Source organism: Toxotes jaculatrix, chromosome 4 (assembly GCF_017976425.1).
Source record: "Toxotes jaculatrix isolate fToxJac2 chromosome 4, fToxJac2.pri, whole genome shotgun sequence".
Lineage (NCBI taxonomy): Eukaryota > Metazoa > Chordata > Actinopteri > Toxotidae > Toxotes > Toxotes jaculatrix.
This window is the reverse complement of record NC_054397.1, coordinates 7143145-7158926: the sequence shown is the minus strand read 5'-3', so window position 1 is coordinate 7158926 and position 15782 is coordinate 7143145. Positions and strand designations below refer to the sequence as shown.

Below are 15782 nucleotides of genomic sequence, written 5' to 3'. Positions count from 1 at the left end.
AAAGTGTCAAAAGTAACTGCTCATCATGCAGAAAAAGTAAAGGATCTGAATATTTCATTTAACTACATGATTTCACATAATGTCTTTCTTATTTAAATTGCCACTGTTACTGCCAGACATAATAAATGATGAAAAACACACTTTCCACCTAAAACCTAGGTAAAGACAGTTTAAGAAAACAAAAAAAAACAAACAAACAAAAAAAAACATCTGGCTTCTTGTGCATAAATAAGAGAAAGGAGTACTCCCGAAGCTGCACTAAAAACTAATGGTTTTTAGTGTCCTCCACTACACCTTCTCACCTGAGAATTGTCACCTGATGTTATAGTGTCTGTTTACAAGACAGTGGAACTACATAACCACAGAGGGTCTCTGTATGCATGTGAAGCAGGTCATTGACTCTACACTCTGGTCACTGAGCAGCTGACCTTCAGCTCTGAGGCTGAACAGACAGATGGTCAAGGCTATAGAGAAATTTTGGCAAGCAAAGAAGGTTCAAGTTCAAAAAAGGGAAAACCCAAAGTTCTGTTAAAAAGTAACATTAGCCTGGTTAAGTTGTGTAAGTCGTGGAAAACAGCTTTGAAGTCTTTGATATGTCAGCGCTCCCTTTCATCCCCACTCGCCTCCTCATGTGGCTCACGTTAAATGTAAACCTGAAATATGTCTATTTAATCAGGAAAATGCAAGTCATGTATCCAGAAGCAGACAATTTATCAGGACCTTCAGAAAAAAACACCCTCACCCGTGTGTGTGTGTGTGTATGTCTGTGAATGTCTGTGATGACAGACACCTCCCATTCAAAAGCCCATTCAAGGGGAACAGTGGACGGCAGTGTTTGCCCTGTGAACAGAGCCTGAAGTGACTCCTTTCACTGAAACACTCGCCACTGTTGTGTGCTTTCACTTACACACACACACACACACACACAAACAAACAAACTGTTAAACATTCAAATCACAGAGGGTTACAAAACAAAATCTTGTTTTATTCTCCTTTTGCCATGTAAGGAGATACATTACACAGATGGTTTGTACATGAAAAATAAAAACATCAAATATCGGATTCATTTGTAAGTAGTGAGAACCATTCATGCACTGCAATTTCTCTCCCAGACACACACACATCATACTATCATGATACATACACACACTTGATCCTTCTTTTGCAAGTATGCAGATATTTTACGCTACTGACTGTCCTCCCACAGTGAGGTTGGACTTACTCCAGGTTTGTGCCTCTCAGGTGTAACCATTACATTTGAGACACAGCTACACAAAGCATCCATTTTTCTGAGCAACAAACACCTGGTGATCATTTAACAACATTTTCCTCTGCTCTAGGGGTCTTCAGACCATCTGGATGAAAACAATGTTCCATCTACTGCATGATAACGAATCCAGCACACTATCCATCACTTGTGCTCAGTTAATTAATAACATGTTTTGTCTTAATAAAGTATTTGCTTCAGTCAAAGAGTTTTTGATCTTACTCACCTGACGTCTCTAAGACTACGTCTAAGTGCAAGACCTTTGTAACCTGTTTTCCAAGCTGCAGATCTAACTCCTTCCCAGGCAGCTCAAAATCAATTAACTTACTTGTTATGCAAGACGCAAGAAAAATACAAACACATTATTTTGTATAAAACCTTAATATAATATAAAGTAACAGAAATATAGACAAATAGTGTAGATCTAAGTAGAAACTGAGCAAGGATATTGTTATAATTTTGGCTAGCAACAAGAAAATAGAGCTGCAACTTGAAAACAGGTTAAAATCTTCATTATTATAATTGACAAGTGATTATTCTGGATCAGAACAGCAACAAGTGTTGTGTGTTGACCTTCTGGGTTTGTTGAAGATCACCTGGTATTGTTATTTTTTTCTTAAGTGCAGTGTTTACCACGTGGCTTGCATGTAATGATGATACATGAGAGGCAAAAATCGGAGCTTGGTTGGTCTTAGCTTTTTACCCAGGACATGCAACTCCTGACACTTTCAGAGCAGACAAAGCAGTCTGATTTACTCAACTGATTAAACAGTGCCTCCAGCTTTCACAGCATATAAGACTGTTTGAGTATACAAGCATTGCAAAGAGCCTCTTCCAATAAGCCCGCAGCCCTCCGCACCAAACAGTGCCAGCAAAGCTCGGGGATCAAACCTGATTTTTCCCTTCGTACAGTTCCCTGCCAAATGAAAATTACTTGGTTCACTGCTTTCATGTGATTACAGAGCTATTATTGTACTCCTTCCTGTTACTTGTCATTTAGATGTGACTGACACAGCTGTGGCTTAGCCTTCAGGCACCCTTGACCATTTTACCTGCATATATGTAATCTTAATTACTTTTCATATCACTGTCAGGATAATGATGAAGAATTGGAAAATATGTTTAGCTGATGCTGGTGTCACACACCAAACATGAACTTAAAATGAGACCATGCGCACATTGGTACTTCACCAAGACATTTCTTCAGATCACAGTTTCCCATATAAAAATTGCCATACGCCTATGCTGTGGAAATGATTATCCGAGGCTGCATGCTTGAATGGTGAACCATACTGGGAAAAAAAAATCACTATAAAAAGAAATATCTGCCAAACCTGTCTGGCTTGGAGGTCACTTCAAAATAATACTAACGACTTCACAAACAGGCACCATCTTGTCTCAGTGCTTCAGAGTAATAATATCAACACAAACGGCATCATACTAAAACCTCCGAACGTTTATCTGCATCTAAAAAAATAAAGTTCAAACTGTGTAACCCAAAGATGGCAATCAAAGACAATGAGCTCATGCCAGACTGTATGTTGTGTCACTGCTGCCATGTTTAACATGTTGGACTTCTGGGCTCATCATGGTAACTGAATTAAAAAGCGATTTCTTAAAATATATGGAGGTGCATGTGTCTGCAGAGTGATTTCAACAATGTGTTCATGTGTTAGTGAGTCTTAATCCAGCAGCTGAACACGGTCGATTTTAGAAAAAAAAAAAACGTCTGAGATTTTTCATAAAAACTTCATTTGAAATTTGAATTTTTCAGACAATTGAAATAAAAAAAAAATGTAAAAATTGACAAGTTTTTGTTCGGTCTAAAAACAACTCCTCGCTGTACATATGATTGTGCTCTGGAACACACATTTGCACGGTCCACGTTTCTATGATCACACACAATTTCACATATGTGGTTTAGTTTCTTTCTTTGTGCTCCGCTCCAGCTGTGTACACCACTTTTCCACACTGCTGTCATCAACGTGCATTTCTGCAAGTTGCCATGATGACCGCAACCCATCCTCAGAGTCTACCTGATTAACAGGAAACAGACCGGACCAGCTGGAAAGATCTGAAGCGGCCTCTGATGCTTGTAGTAACAGCTTTATGCCTTGGCTGGTTTTGTCAGAAATAAATAAATAAATACTCCAGGGGTCAGGTGCACAAGAATAAGTCTGGTCTGAGAATGCTCCGTGACCCGTGTCTGATCCCTGAACCTCGCTGTGTTTCCAGGACAGTGACTGGTTGTTCCTATGGCATTCAGTCTATTCGGTTGCCACAGATGGTGAAGCGGTCTATCTCCAGCAAGTCTTTCTTGGGTGTTCTGTTTTTGGGTTCATCTCCTTCCAGTCCTGTGTCAGCGTTGATGATTTTGTCATCGTCCTCTTCGTCGGGCGTTGTCAGGAATGTGTCTGAGTCACTTTTGGGAAGCGTGGGGGCAGAGCTCTCTGCGATGTTGGTCTGAGAATTGTCTGATGCCAGTGATATTCCTCCTTTGTCCGCTGTGGGTTCTGTTTGTGAGAGAGACAGTTTAATGTAATTCAAGTAGATGAAGAACTTAAAGAATAACTTAACACTGAACCCACTGGCTTGAGTAGATTATGTGCACAGACACTTTATTACAGTATCAATTGATCCTGGTCCCAGTCTATAGTGTTTAATATAACACAAGAAAATGTTTTACGTTCTGAGATATGATGAAAAGTTGAAAATGGCTGAAACGTGTTGGTGTAGAATATGTTCAAGCTAAAACAGGGTGTTAAGTTGCTCTGTACAAATTAGCAATAAAGAGAAAAAGGGATACACAGAGTGTTACCTTGCTGTGGTGAAATGTGAACGTGTTTGGTCCGGTGAGCTCTGGAGTTTGCACGGCTGGAGACGGCAGACGGTGGAGGGTCGAAGAGCTTTTCTTCCATGTTGGCCTCTTTGACGAACACACAAGACGTCCCCAGCAAAACGATACTGTTCAGCACCTTTAGAGTGATCATCCTATTCACAAACACAAAAATTTAAAGTGAAAACAGACAAAGAGAATTAATATAAACCATGAGAAATGCAGAACTAATAGAACTTCAGTTGTATTAGTGTGTGCAAAACTTGGAAAAGACAACTTGACACTTACCCCAAGTAAAACAGAAGCACACACATAAAAGAGAGGGAACCCTGGATTTTCACTGAGCTGGTCACTACTCTGATCAACTGAAAAAAGAAACACAAAAAATGTTAGATTTACACTGTATAAAGTGAACATTATATTGATTGCAATGGAGATCTGTATCAACAGTTACTGACCAGCAGAGCTAAAGGAAGGGGGATGAAGCCCATTCTTCTGGACACTGAGTCACTGTAGTCTGTGTAAGCCTGGGGACACATTTAACACAGTATCTCAGACAGTATCAATTATCAGTACAATCAAAAATGTAAATAATCAATCCACAACATTTTTAAAACAAATTATGACAAAAGTCAAATAAGGAAAGGTGAGAGGACATTTAGACAACACTGCAAAAATCAGTCATAATGTCATAATCAGTCTTTATCAAAAAATATTTATAATTAGAGCTGATAGAGTATTTGAAGAGTACATAATGACATAAAATACCTCCAGTAGATACGCAACAAAGTGATATAACAATCGAAACCATAAGACAACATAATTTTGTCTACCATTAGAGGTTTTGACAGGTTTTGTTTGTACCATGTTAACTATCCCTTTAGTATCTCTGGTTAAGTTTGACTACAGAGCTCACTGAACTGCAACTTAAAAGAATAGTTCAACATTTTCTGAAGTAGGTTTATTCACATTTTCCTCTACAGGAAGTCACTGTGTCCAGCCAAGCGACAGTCTGGCAAACAACCCCCTGCAAAACCTCATCTAGTTGTTTTTTGGTGCTCTGGTGCTTGTGTGTATTAAACAAACAAGATATAGCATGTTAATTAGCGAGCTGTAGAAGTGCTGGCAGGTAGATTTTTAACCTCTGAACAGAGCCAGGTTGAGCAAAAGTTTGCCTGAAATTGACATTACAGTTTGGTGGAAACAAAGCTGACGTGTGACTTTATTTCGCTCACATTTTTCTGTCGACTGCTGACAAGGTCAAAGGCAAGGCTGGCTCGGTATTCTCCATATACCTAGGAAATGACACAAAGAAACACAACAGTGGTCAGACAAAGTAGAAACATCTAAATATCAAGCAATTAAGAAGTTACTGATTTACATGGAATGGGCAGATGGTATCCGAGTAATAAAATATACAGGTGACATATAAACTGTTAAATAAATAGATAAAATACATATATTTGATTGTTAGTATTATAGATAAATAATACAAAAGTACAGCAGGGGTGGTAAAGATAAAGTCAGTGTAAAATGACAAAAAACAAAAACTTTAACACAAGGATTAAATGGGAATAAACTGGAAATGGATTCACACACACTTGACAGCTAACTACATGTGAGTAAGGTTTGTGTGATTAGGTTTGACAGTTTGGAGATAAAGGGGTTAATCTCTTCCTGTGGAGTTGGTTTCCGTTACATAACCATGGTTGCAACTCCTTGAAAGAAATCAAAGAGGACAAGAACACGAGAACGAAGGCGGTGGGAAGTGAACGAAGTCGGCATAAAACAAGAAAAATGTCCAGAAGACTGACAGTTTCCATCTGGTACTACGGAGTATCTGGTGTGAGTGGGATGGTGTGTGAGACAGTGTGAAAGAGAGACAGAGAAAAATAACCACCAGTTTGTAAAACACAGAAACACCAAGTGCAGGTCAGTGGAATAGGACAGAACAGGGAAAAAGAGGAAATTATTTCCTGTCTGTTGAGCCTGATGTTTCATTCTTGATCTTTAAAATAATTGAGGAATCCTAACTCAAGGCCCACTTACTAGCTTTTCCCTAAGCTTCTGAGTTTGCTCAGGTTCAAGCACACACATCAAAAACTAATCAGTTTCACAAAAACTGTTGGATAGTGCCACTCATATGAAAATTTACATTTATGAGTACCCAAGCTTCTTCCTCTTATTATAAAAAACAATACATAGCATGCCTGGTTAGTGACTTTGCTTCATCTATGGATAAAGACTATAAGATGCGATTTAAAACACTGAAAAAAGTGGACCTGGAATTAGATTATTTTGTCAAATATAAATCTTCTCATTGTGTATGGAATACCATCCTGTAATGACTCACATCGGCACTGATGTCATTGAATTTGGTGATGAAAGCGTGCTTGACAACATCCACGGCAACCTCCGAGGCTATAACCATGAGAACATCTGGAAACAGCACCCACAGGTGGTCTAAAAAACAAACACATCAAAAACTGATCAGTGTCCATATTCAGTGCAATACTAATTATAATGCAGATAAGAATGAGTGGATGAACGTTACATGTTGAACCACACTGAAAAGACCTGAGAATGGACCTATGAGGAGGAGAGTGCTGTTCACATCTAACGGTCGTATAGATAAACCAGCTGTGTAGATTTCAGTATTTGTACAGAACTGTGTTAGTTACCAGGGTTCCATGAAAACTGCTCCATGTTCCTCAGACAGACGATGAGCAGGAGGATGTAGTTAGTGAACCTCTCTTTTATGTCTGTGGGAAACAAACAAATCAATCCTGGATTAACCTACTTTGTACTCACTGCGGCTGAGTTTGATTCCATAAATTTACCTTGTACCAAAATCACTAAGTTCAAAGGCTGAGTTACAAAATGTCCAAAACCTTGCTGATTTACATGACGCATATTTGGCTGTTTTACGGATCATTCACCACTTACCACTGTTTGACATCTGGAAAAGGTTGTTCTTTTCAAACTTCTTAAACACGCTTCCTTTGATCTCCACAAACTGCAAGAAAACCCAAAGATATCATGACCAAACTCATGCTGCTGCATGCACTTTTAACTGAGTAAATATGGCTGTGTGCATTATACTCACGTTGTTTGACATCATGATGGTGAGCAGAGACTTGTTGTGGGAGTTGAAGGCTACGTTAAGAGTTGTGGCCTGAACCATGATGAGGATGGCATGGAGAACTAGATAGAAAAACATGTTAAGGACAAAAATAAACTGAGGACTACAGTAAAAAAAAAAAAGTACTACTAGTTCAAAATAAAGCGGTGTAGGGTTGCAACTAATGATTATTTCATTATTGATTAATCTGCTGATTATTTTCAGTTAACCGAATAATTGTTTGGTATATAAAATGCCTAAAAAATGTAATTAAAAGAAATTCTTAAAAATTCTTAGAAATTTTCCCCAAATCCAGATTGAAATCTTTAGATAACATGTTATTACTTAATGATTTTATCTACCCGTCATTCTTGGATTAGAGAATGATGGTTATTTTTTTTCCATTTTAAGATGGGGAAAAAAATTATTTGCACTAAGAGGATCATCTGACAGTTTTAAGAAGACATGGGGACCATTTTTCTCTTACCCTGAAAAATGAACCTTCACTCCATATTCTGTATTTTTAGTTAACATTCTTGACATTTTTGTCTGTTATTGACAGGACACTACTACATATATGTATGTATGTAAATGCTTTTTTACATACATACAGATTTCTTTTAGATTTACTATGTAACTATGTTCTCATCAGTGAATACACTTTTTTGTGCATGTATTCTGTTTTGTTGCTTTCTGCCACAGTCATTTTCTTTTATTTGTTCTTTTTAATGTATTTAAAGCCTGACTTGAAGCTTGACATGCCATTTTTTAAAATAAAGTTCAGAAAAATGCTGCACATGAATCTTGTGTTCACTGAGTAAACGAGTAACTGTTTTAGCTCTAAATGTGTATTGTTTTCTATTTTTTTAAACTCTATTTTTGTGAGCTCAGTGTACAGGAGAACACAGTGTCACATAAATCCACAGACTGGTATCAACAACCACAGACAGGTCCTGCTCAGTGAGGATACAGACGTAGAGCACAGCCATGAGGAAGTGAGGAATCACTCCTATGTGCGCTCTCTTCTTCTCCTTGGGTTCAGTGGCTGTCCAGTACAGAGCGTCCAGGATGTCCTGGCCAAATGATGAGAACAGGCGATCTGCCACCTGACAACACAACAAGGGAAAGACGAGAATGGGAAAGATAGTAAATGAGTGTTTGGCTGACTGTATCGTGAGTAATCAACATAAAGAAATACAATCCGGGTGTACCTCTAACATATTGTAGATGATGTACAATTTGATGACAGACTGTCCCCTGATGAGGTGGTACATCATGGCATAATCCACGTAGCTCATCATTGAGTAACACAACACCATAATGAAGCCTTTCAGCACATCACACACCTGGGCTGGCTGAAGCAGGCGGGAGCCACTAAAACACACACACAAATTACAGATAAAGAAAATGTTCACAGAACAAAACCACAAACGGGAAAAGGAGAAGAGAGCAACAGAACGCAGGTTATTATAATCTGATTAGTCCGAACAGAATCGGAGAGAGCTCTACTGCCACCTAGAGGTCAAGGACAATAATGCAATGACTGTCTCTGTCATGAGAATTAAATCCATATGTAATTGTCAGTTTGTACCAGGGCTGTAACTAACAGTCATTTTCATTATCAATCAATCTGTCAGTTATTTTTTCAATCATTTTTAACTGTTTGGTGTTGAACTATTAACTGCTAACTACACAGGACACAGGCATCTTAAAAGTATCATCTGAAAGTAATGTAATTTTAACATAATTGATTCAACTCTACTGTATATTTTTTAGGTCTTAAGGTTTGAAATGGTGATGTATTGATGTACTGGCTTAAAATATACAGTAAAGTGTTCATACCACAATTCAAATCAACACCAATTGTCAATTGTTTGAATAAATCTTATATTCAGGAAAAGCTTTTAATTGAATACTGATCATCAAAGGGGCCAAAGATTGATTAAGGAAACTGCTTAAAATTTGCATAAGTGATAAGTGTATGTGTGAACTTTACCTGAGGCCACAGCACGGCAATGTGAGAAGTCGTAAAAGGGCCAGAATGACTCTGAGGGGCAACAGTGTGAACACATAGAGAAAGGCATCCAGACACAGGAAGAAGCCGAATGTCATCAACTAAAGAGAAGGAGTGAGAGGAAAATGCATTTATTTATTTCTGACACATTTAAAATTTCCCAGAGTGACTGTATAGTGTGTTTACCTTCTCCAGCTCCTTGGGGATGCGGAGGCAGGTGTAGACCCTCTCTCTGCGCTCTGTGTATTTGGCCTCATTGTGTTCCAGGAAATAGCCTCTGGTCAGTTCAGTAGTTATAAATCTGACCAAAGACAGGTCTAGATACACAAGGGCAGAGGAAAAAAAGCATTGCAAAGTTGCTAATGTTAGGGGACTTCACCCTCCAATGATGTCCTCCACACACACACACCTCAGTGGCAGAAAAAAATTTACCATCCTAAGAAGCTTTGATGACTTTATTCTGAGGTTGACAGTGGCTGCCTGTGTGTGCATTTCCACTGCAAACAAAGAGAAGTCTTCAGCTAATGATTAACCAAGCAATTTTAGATTCATATTCACCAAACCCTTGACAATATGAATTAGCTACACTAAAACTAAAACCATGGACAGAAATCCGCTGCTATAACGGCCTCCACTCCCCTGGGAAGATTTTAAACAACGTTTTGGAACCTGGCTTCAGGGATTTGCTCCCACTCACAGCCACAAGAGCATTAGTGAGGTTGGCCACTGACGTTAGGCGTTATGACCTGGCTCACAGTCGGGGTTCCAGTTCATCCCAGAGTTGTTAGGACTCAGTGCAGGTCAGTCAAGTTCTTCCACACTAACATGGGTAAACTCGTTTTCTTTATGGGGCCCATTTAATGCATGGGGCACGGCAATCTGGAATGGGCTTGGAAGGACACTTTTGTCAATAATATTATTGTATCCTGCAGCATTAAGATTTCCAATAATGGGGCACTGCACTCGTTTTATATTTAAAAGTCAATTTATCAGTCACAGGGACTACTACTCAGCCTATAAAAACAGCTGAATAACTTTTGGGGGGGGGGCTCTGGCGGAGCTTTCTTCTCTCAGGTTGGGCTAAATGTTTGAGCATGCATTGTAGGCTGGGGCGGTTGGACCAACTTTGAAGAAATTTCCTCAAAATGTTCCTGTTGGCCCCTGCTGCATCAATACAAACAGTAGAAAACTCACTGAAACGACCTCAAATAGCCATTAAAAATCTAATCAGTTCATCCTTGAATTACACTTTACAGATATCATTATCTCCAGTGCATATACGTCAAAAAATATATGTCAACAAAGCCGCCTAGGAATGACAGAAAAAGACGTTCGTTATAACCGCAAAACTTTTGCCTCAAAATCAACACTTTTTAAAACGCTCTTTAGTCTCAAAGTAAATCATTAACAGTTGCCTGTACATCCACTGATACACAGTAATGGGGAATTGCTAATGGCAAATTCGGAGTACTTAATTCAAAAATGTAAACACATAAAGGCAAAAAAAAACGGGGTTCATATTGTAGCCCACAGCCTAACTCACTGCGTTCATGGCGACGTTATACTTTACGTATCTTTAGCGACAGCTATTATCATAAGTGACGTGTTTTAATCGAGTTTAAATCATATATATGATGCACAAAAATTACAGACTGGGCTGCTTCTACGGCAATTAGGTGGATTCTGAGCTGTGACGGGGCTACTTTCTGTCAGTTATATCTGAGCAGCGCCCAAAGCTGCACACTCAACTGCCTGAAATTGCAACTGCGTGCTCAAGCAACCTGAGTATCACAGATAACTACATTTACAGTGCAGCAGCGTTATCTAACCCCCAGCTGGTTTTCTTCTGAGTAAATAAATAAACAAAATCAATCACCAGCAGCTAGCTTAGCGCTGTCAAACTGAGAGGGGTCTGTAGCTGCTGAGAAGAGACTAGCTCTCACCTGACAGGTTGCGTTTCTTGCCCATACTGCCGCCATTTTTGTCGCTGAACCCCAGCGTCTCCGTGACTCCGTCCTTCTCCTTGTTCTTCTCGGTTTTGGCAACCTTTCTGTGCCTCTCCCTGTCCTCCTTCTCCTTCTCTTTCTCCTCACCCAGACCTGTCGACAGCGAGTCCGCCATCTTCGCCAAACCGTCTCAGCCGCTGCCTCGGAGACATCTGCGCCACACGCCGTGACGTCATCACGTCCCGTAGTGTCACCTAATCGCCAGCAGCTGTCGCCAAAAGCCAAGCGAGTCATTTTGCGCCTGGTTAAGTTAATTGATTGAATTATTAATGACTGAATGCCTTTTACCTCTCAAACCTTTATCTTGACTAAAACACAAAAACGTACAAACAATCGCATTGAATTGAAGGTGGGGACTACAGTAAATATACAGTGAAAATATAGCATATGACAAAAAATACAATAATGAAGTTTTTTTAAAAAGTAGCAATAAATATAGCAATGAGTAAAAAAAAAAATTAAATATAAACAAATCTTCTTGTAGAAACCTATTTTTCATTCCAACAGCAGGAGTACTGGTTCAATTTAGTGCCCTGGGCAATATAATAAAGGTGTTGTAGTCAGCCATGTGCACTGATCTTGATGGCACTCTATGCACCAGGGTACATAGATGATACACATAGGTGTGGAAAAGAAAGGGATTTAACATGGTTGGATCAACCTACTTGGTAGCCCTGGGGCAAGAATGAACAGCTGAACCCCGTTTAACCCCTTTGTTACACCATACTCTGAACACTGTGTATTCCTTTGACGGAATATTCAGGTTTGAAGTGGTTATTTGATTAAACACACATACTTTAGTATATGCACCCAGGTAAGAAGGCCTACAGTATCATTATTATCTTCTTTTTGGAGAATCAGTGTATATAGAGCAATAGATATATATCTATTACCCTACAATACAATAATATATAAATTAGATATAGAGTTACATAGATAGGTATATAGATATATAATCCAAAAAACATTAGGTATAGATAAGACATATAGAATCATTGCATATAAATACACACACACACACACACACACACACCCCAGCCTCTTCTGTGCCGTCTGAACAGGTTTTTTCCAAGGCTGGGGAAAAAGTTTGTAAAAGAAGAAACCGATTGAGTCCAAACTGTTGTTTCTTAATAAAAACTAGGTTACAAATAAACAGTTACACAAGCACAGTCACTGCCCTGTTCTTCAAGCACACCCTCTTTACCCACGTACACATAAACTTCTTTACCAACGAAGCCCAAAACATACCATGATATAATCTGTATTTGCACCAGTACCATGTGAAAATGACATCAATCTGTATTTGTAGAGCACATCTCATGAATGTACCCGCACCATTTCAATGTTTCACAACACAAAATCTAAGTGAAGATTATGTAGGGTCACAATTAGCCAAGCAAAGTAACAAACATGGTCTTCTATTATTATTATTATTATTATGATTATGATGATTATGACGATGATGATGATGATGATTATTATTATTATTATTATTATTATTATTATTATTATTATTATTGTATGTTTATTATTATTATATATTTATAATAATAATAATAATAATAATAAAGGGGCATGGTGGCCTCTTGGACATTACTGTACGGTCATTTGAATGTCTCCGGACAGTAATGTCCAATAGGGCACCACGCCCCCTGGGTCACGTGGCCTCTCCGGACAGTAATGTCCAATAGGGCACCACGCCCCCTTGTCGCGGTTGGAAATCACCAAATCAATCCATTTTCTGCATGTATGGACTTTTGGAGAGAAGAGAAACACCTCTCTCACAGTAAAGACACAATGGAGCCTGCTGCTATGACAAGCATGGGAGTACAGGTCAGTGGATCATTTACCAACTGGTTTTGGTTTTCAGCTTCAGTGCAATAACTTCTTTAGTGAACAGAGATGACCAAATAGACTTGATGGAGAGGGAACCTGATCTCATCTTTGTCAAGGAGGAATCATATGATGATCATCCCATTGGCCAGCAGATTCCTTTCACAGATAACAAGAAAAGTAAGTTTGCTTTCAAAAAAAAAAAAACCCCAAAACAAATCACTGAAATCCTGATAGTTTCTGTGATTTAACGGCATTTGTTCTCAACCGTTGGAATTTCTGAGGAGGACAGCATGCTTCATAGATCTGTTGATGAGCTGCAGCTTCACTCAGGGAACTTAAACAACTTCCCCATGGTGGCTGACACTCAAACAGAACAATGCACACAGCCAACAATTATGGACAGGTTAATAGGTGAGGCAACAATGAGTACTCTGGCTGACAACACATACCCTCAAGGCACTCTCATGCTCCTCTCTCGGGCTATGCAATGACCCCCGAGCAGGCCCGAGAGCCTGTGCACTCTCATGTCAGTCAGGGTGCTATACATACGTGCATATGCTACTGGGGCATGCTGGGAGATGGGAATGGCTCCCACATTCTCCATAAAGCCAGACACCATCCTGAGTCATGGTGCCGTCTATACATGCATATGCTGAGAGATGGGTAGTCTGACTGTTATGGAGCTAGATAAATAGTACTTTTCTGTTTGACTGGACCAGATGGTAAAGTGGAATAATAATAATAATAATAATAGAAGACCATGTTTGTTATTTCACTTGGCTGATTGTGACCCTACATAATCTTCACTTATATTTTGTGTTGTGAAACATTGAAATGGTGCTGGTACATTCATGAGATGTACTCTACAAATACAGACTGATGTCATTTTCACATGGTACTGGTGCAAATACAGATTATATCATGGTATGAACCATGCTGGGTCACGGGGCCCCTCTGTACAGTAATGTCCAATAGGGCACCATGCCCCCTTGTCGCGGTTGGAAATCACCAAATCAACCCATTTTCTGCATGTATGGACTTTTGGAGAGAAGAGAAACACCTCTCTCACAGTAAAGACACAATGGAGCCTGCTGCTATGACAAGCATGGGAGTACAGGTCAGTGGATCATTTACCAACTGGTTTTGGTTTTCAGCTTCAGTGCAATAACTTCTTTAGTGAACAGAGATGACCAAATAGACTTGATGGAGAGGGAACCTGATCTCATCTTTGTCAAGGAGGAATCATATGATGATCATCCCATTGGCCAGCAGATTCCTTTCACAGATAACAAGAAAAGTAAGTTTTCTTTAAAAAAAAAACAACCCAAAACAAATCATTGAAATCCTGATAGTTTCTGTGATTTAACTGCATTTATTCTCAACCGTTGGAATTTCTGAGGAGGACAGCATGCTTCACAGATCTGTTGATGAGCTGCAGCTTCACTCAGGGGACTTATACAACTTCCCCATGGTGGCTGACACTCAAACAGAACAACGCACACAGCCAACAATTATGGACAGGTTAATAGGTGATGCAACAATGAGTACTGTGGCTGACAACACATAGCCTCCAGGCACTCTCATGCTCCTCTCTCAGGCTGTGCAATGTCCCCCGAACAGGCCCGAGAGCCTGTGCACTCTCATGTCAGTCAGGGTGCCATTTATACATGCATATGCTACTGGGGCATGCTGGGAGATGGGAATGGCTCCCACATTCTCCATAAAGCCAGACACCATCCTGAGTCATGGTGCCGTCTATACATGCATATGCTGGGAGATGGGGAGTCTGACTGTTATGGAGCTAGATAAATAGTACTTTTCTGTTTGACTGCAACAGATGGTAAAGTGGAATAATAATAATAATAATAATAATAATAGAAGACCATGTTTGTTATTTTGCTTGGCTGATTGTAACCCTACATAATCTTCAGCTAGATTTTGTGTTGTGAAATGGTGCTGGTACATTCATGAGATGTGCTCTACAAATACAGACTGATGTCATTTTCACATGGTACTGGTGCAAATACAGATTATATCATGGTATGAACCATGCTGGATCACGGGGCCCCTCTGTACAGTAATGTCCAATAGGGCACCATGCCCCCTTGTCACGGTTGGAAATCACCAAATGAACACATTTTCTGCATGTATGGACCAGTTTGCGCCGTCCCCATCTCCCTGCATGCACCACTAGCATATGCATGTAGAAACGGCACCCTGACTGAAGGTGGTGGTTAGGTTGGAAGAGTGTGGGAGTCGTCCCTACTGATGGTCCATTAACACTCGGCGCTCTGACACATGCCCGGCAGAGCATGAGGCAGTTGTATTGAAGCACTGTACCAACGTGTGGTTTGGTCACTGACATTTGAAACACTTGAGTAACGTTTGAAGCAGGTGAGTGCTTCAGACGTCATACGAATTACCTGATTGGTTCGGTTTGTCATGTGAATCACGTGGTGGGATCGAGTGCGTTCCACTCTGTGCCACCTGCAGCTGCGAGGACATGCTGCTGTGGTACGCTGACGTTGCATTTTATGGGATAAAAAAAATGTTCCGACCACTGGTTGGCTACCAGGGCACCATGCCCCCTGGGGTCACGGGGCCCCTCTGTACAGTAATGTCCAATAGGGCACCATGCCCCCTGGGGTCACGGGGCCCCTCTGTACAGTAATGTCCAATAGGGCACCATGCCCCCTGGGGTC

General features: G+C 40.0%; 1 protein-coding gene across 1 annotated transcript; it reads right to left on the bottom strand.

Annotated features, from left to right (window-relative positions):
• Positions 1-964: 964 nt before the first annotated feature.
• On the bottom strand, positions 965-11406 carry tapt1b (transmembrane anterior posterior transformation 1b). The gene is made up of 14 exons (XM_041036309.1): positions 11182-11406; positions 9425-9555; positions 9221-9339; positions 8436-8598; positions 8195-8330; positions 7210-7307; positions 7050-7119; positions 6785-6865; positions 6457-6566; positions 5339-5398; positions 4562-4630; positions 4392-4468; positions 4086-4258; positions 965-3780 (listed from the first exon to the last, which is right to left on the bottom strand). The coding sequence occupies exons 1-14, from the start codon at positions 11357-11359 to the stop codon at positions 3530-3532; spliced, it is 1716 nt and encodes a 571-aa protein (XP_040892243.1). The 5' UTR covers positions 11360-11406; the 3' UTR covers positions 965-3529.
• Between the last annotated feature and the right edge of the window lie 4376 nt (positions 11407-15782).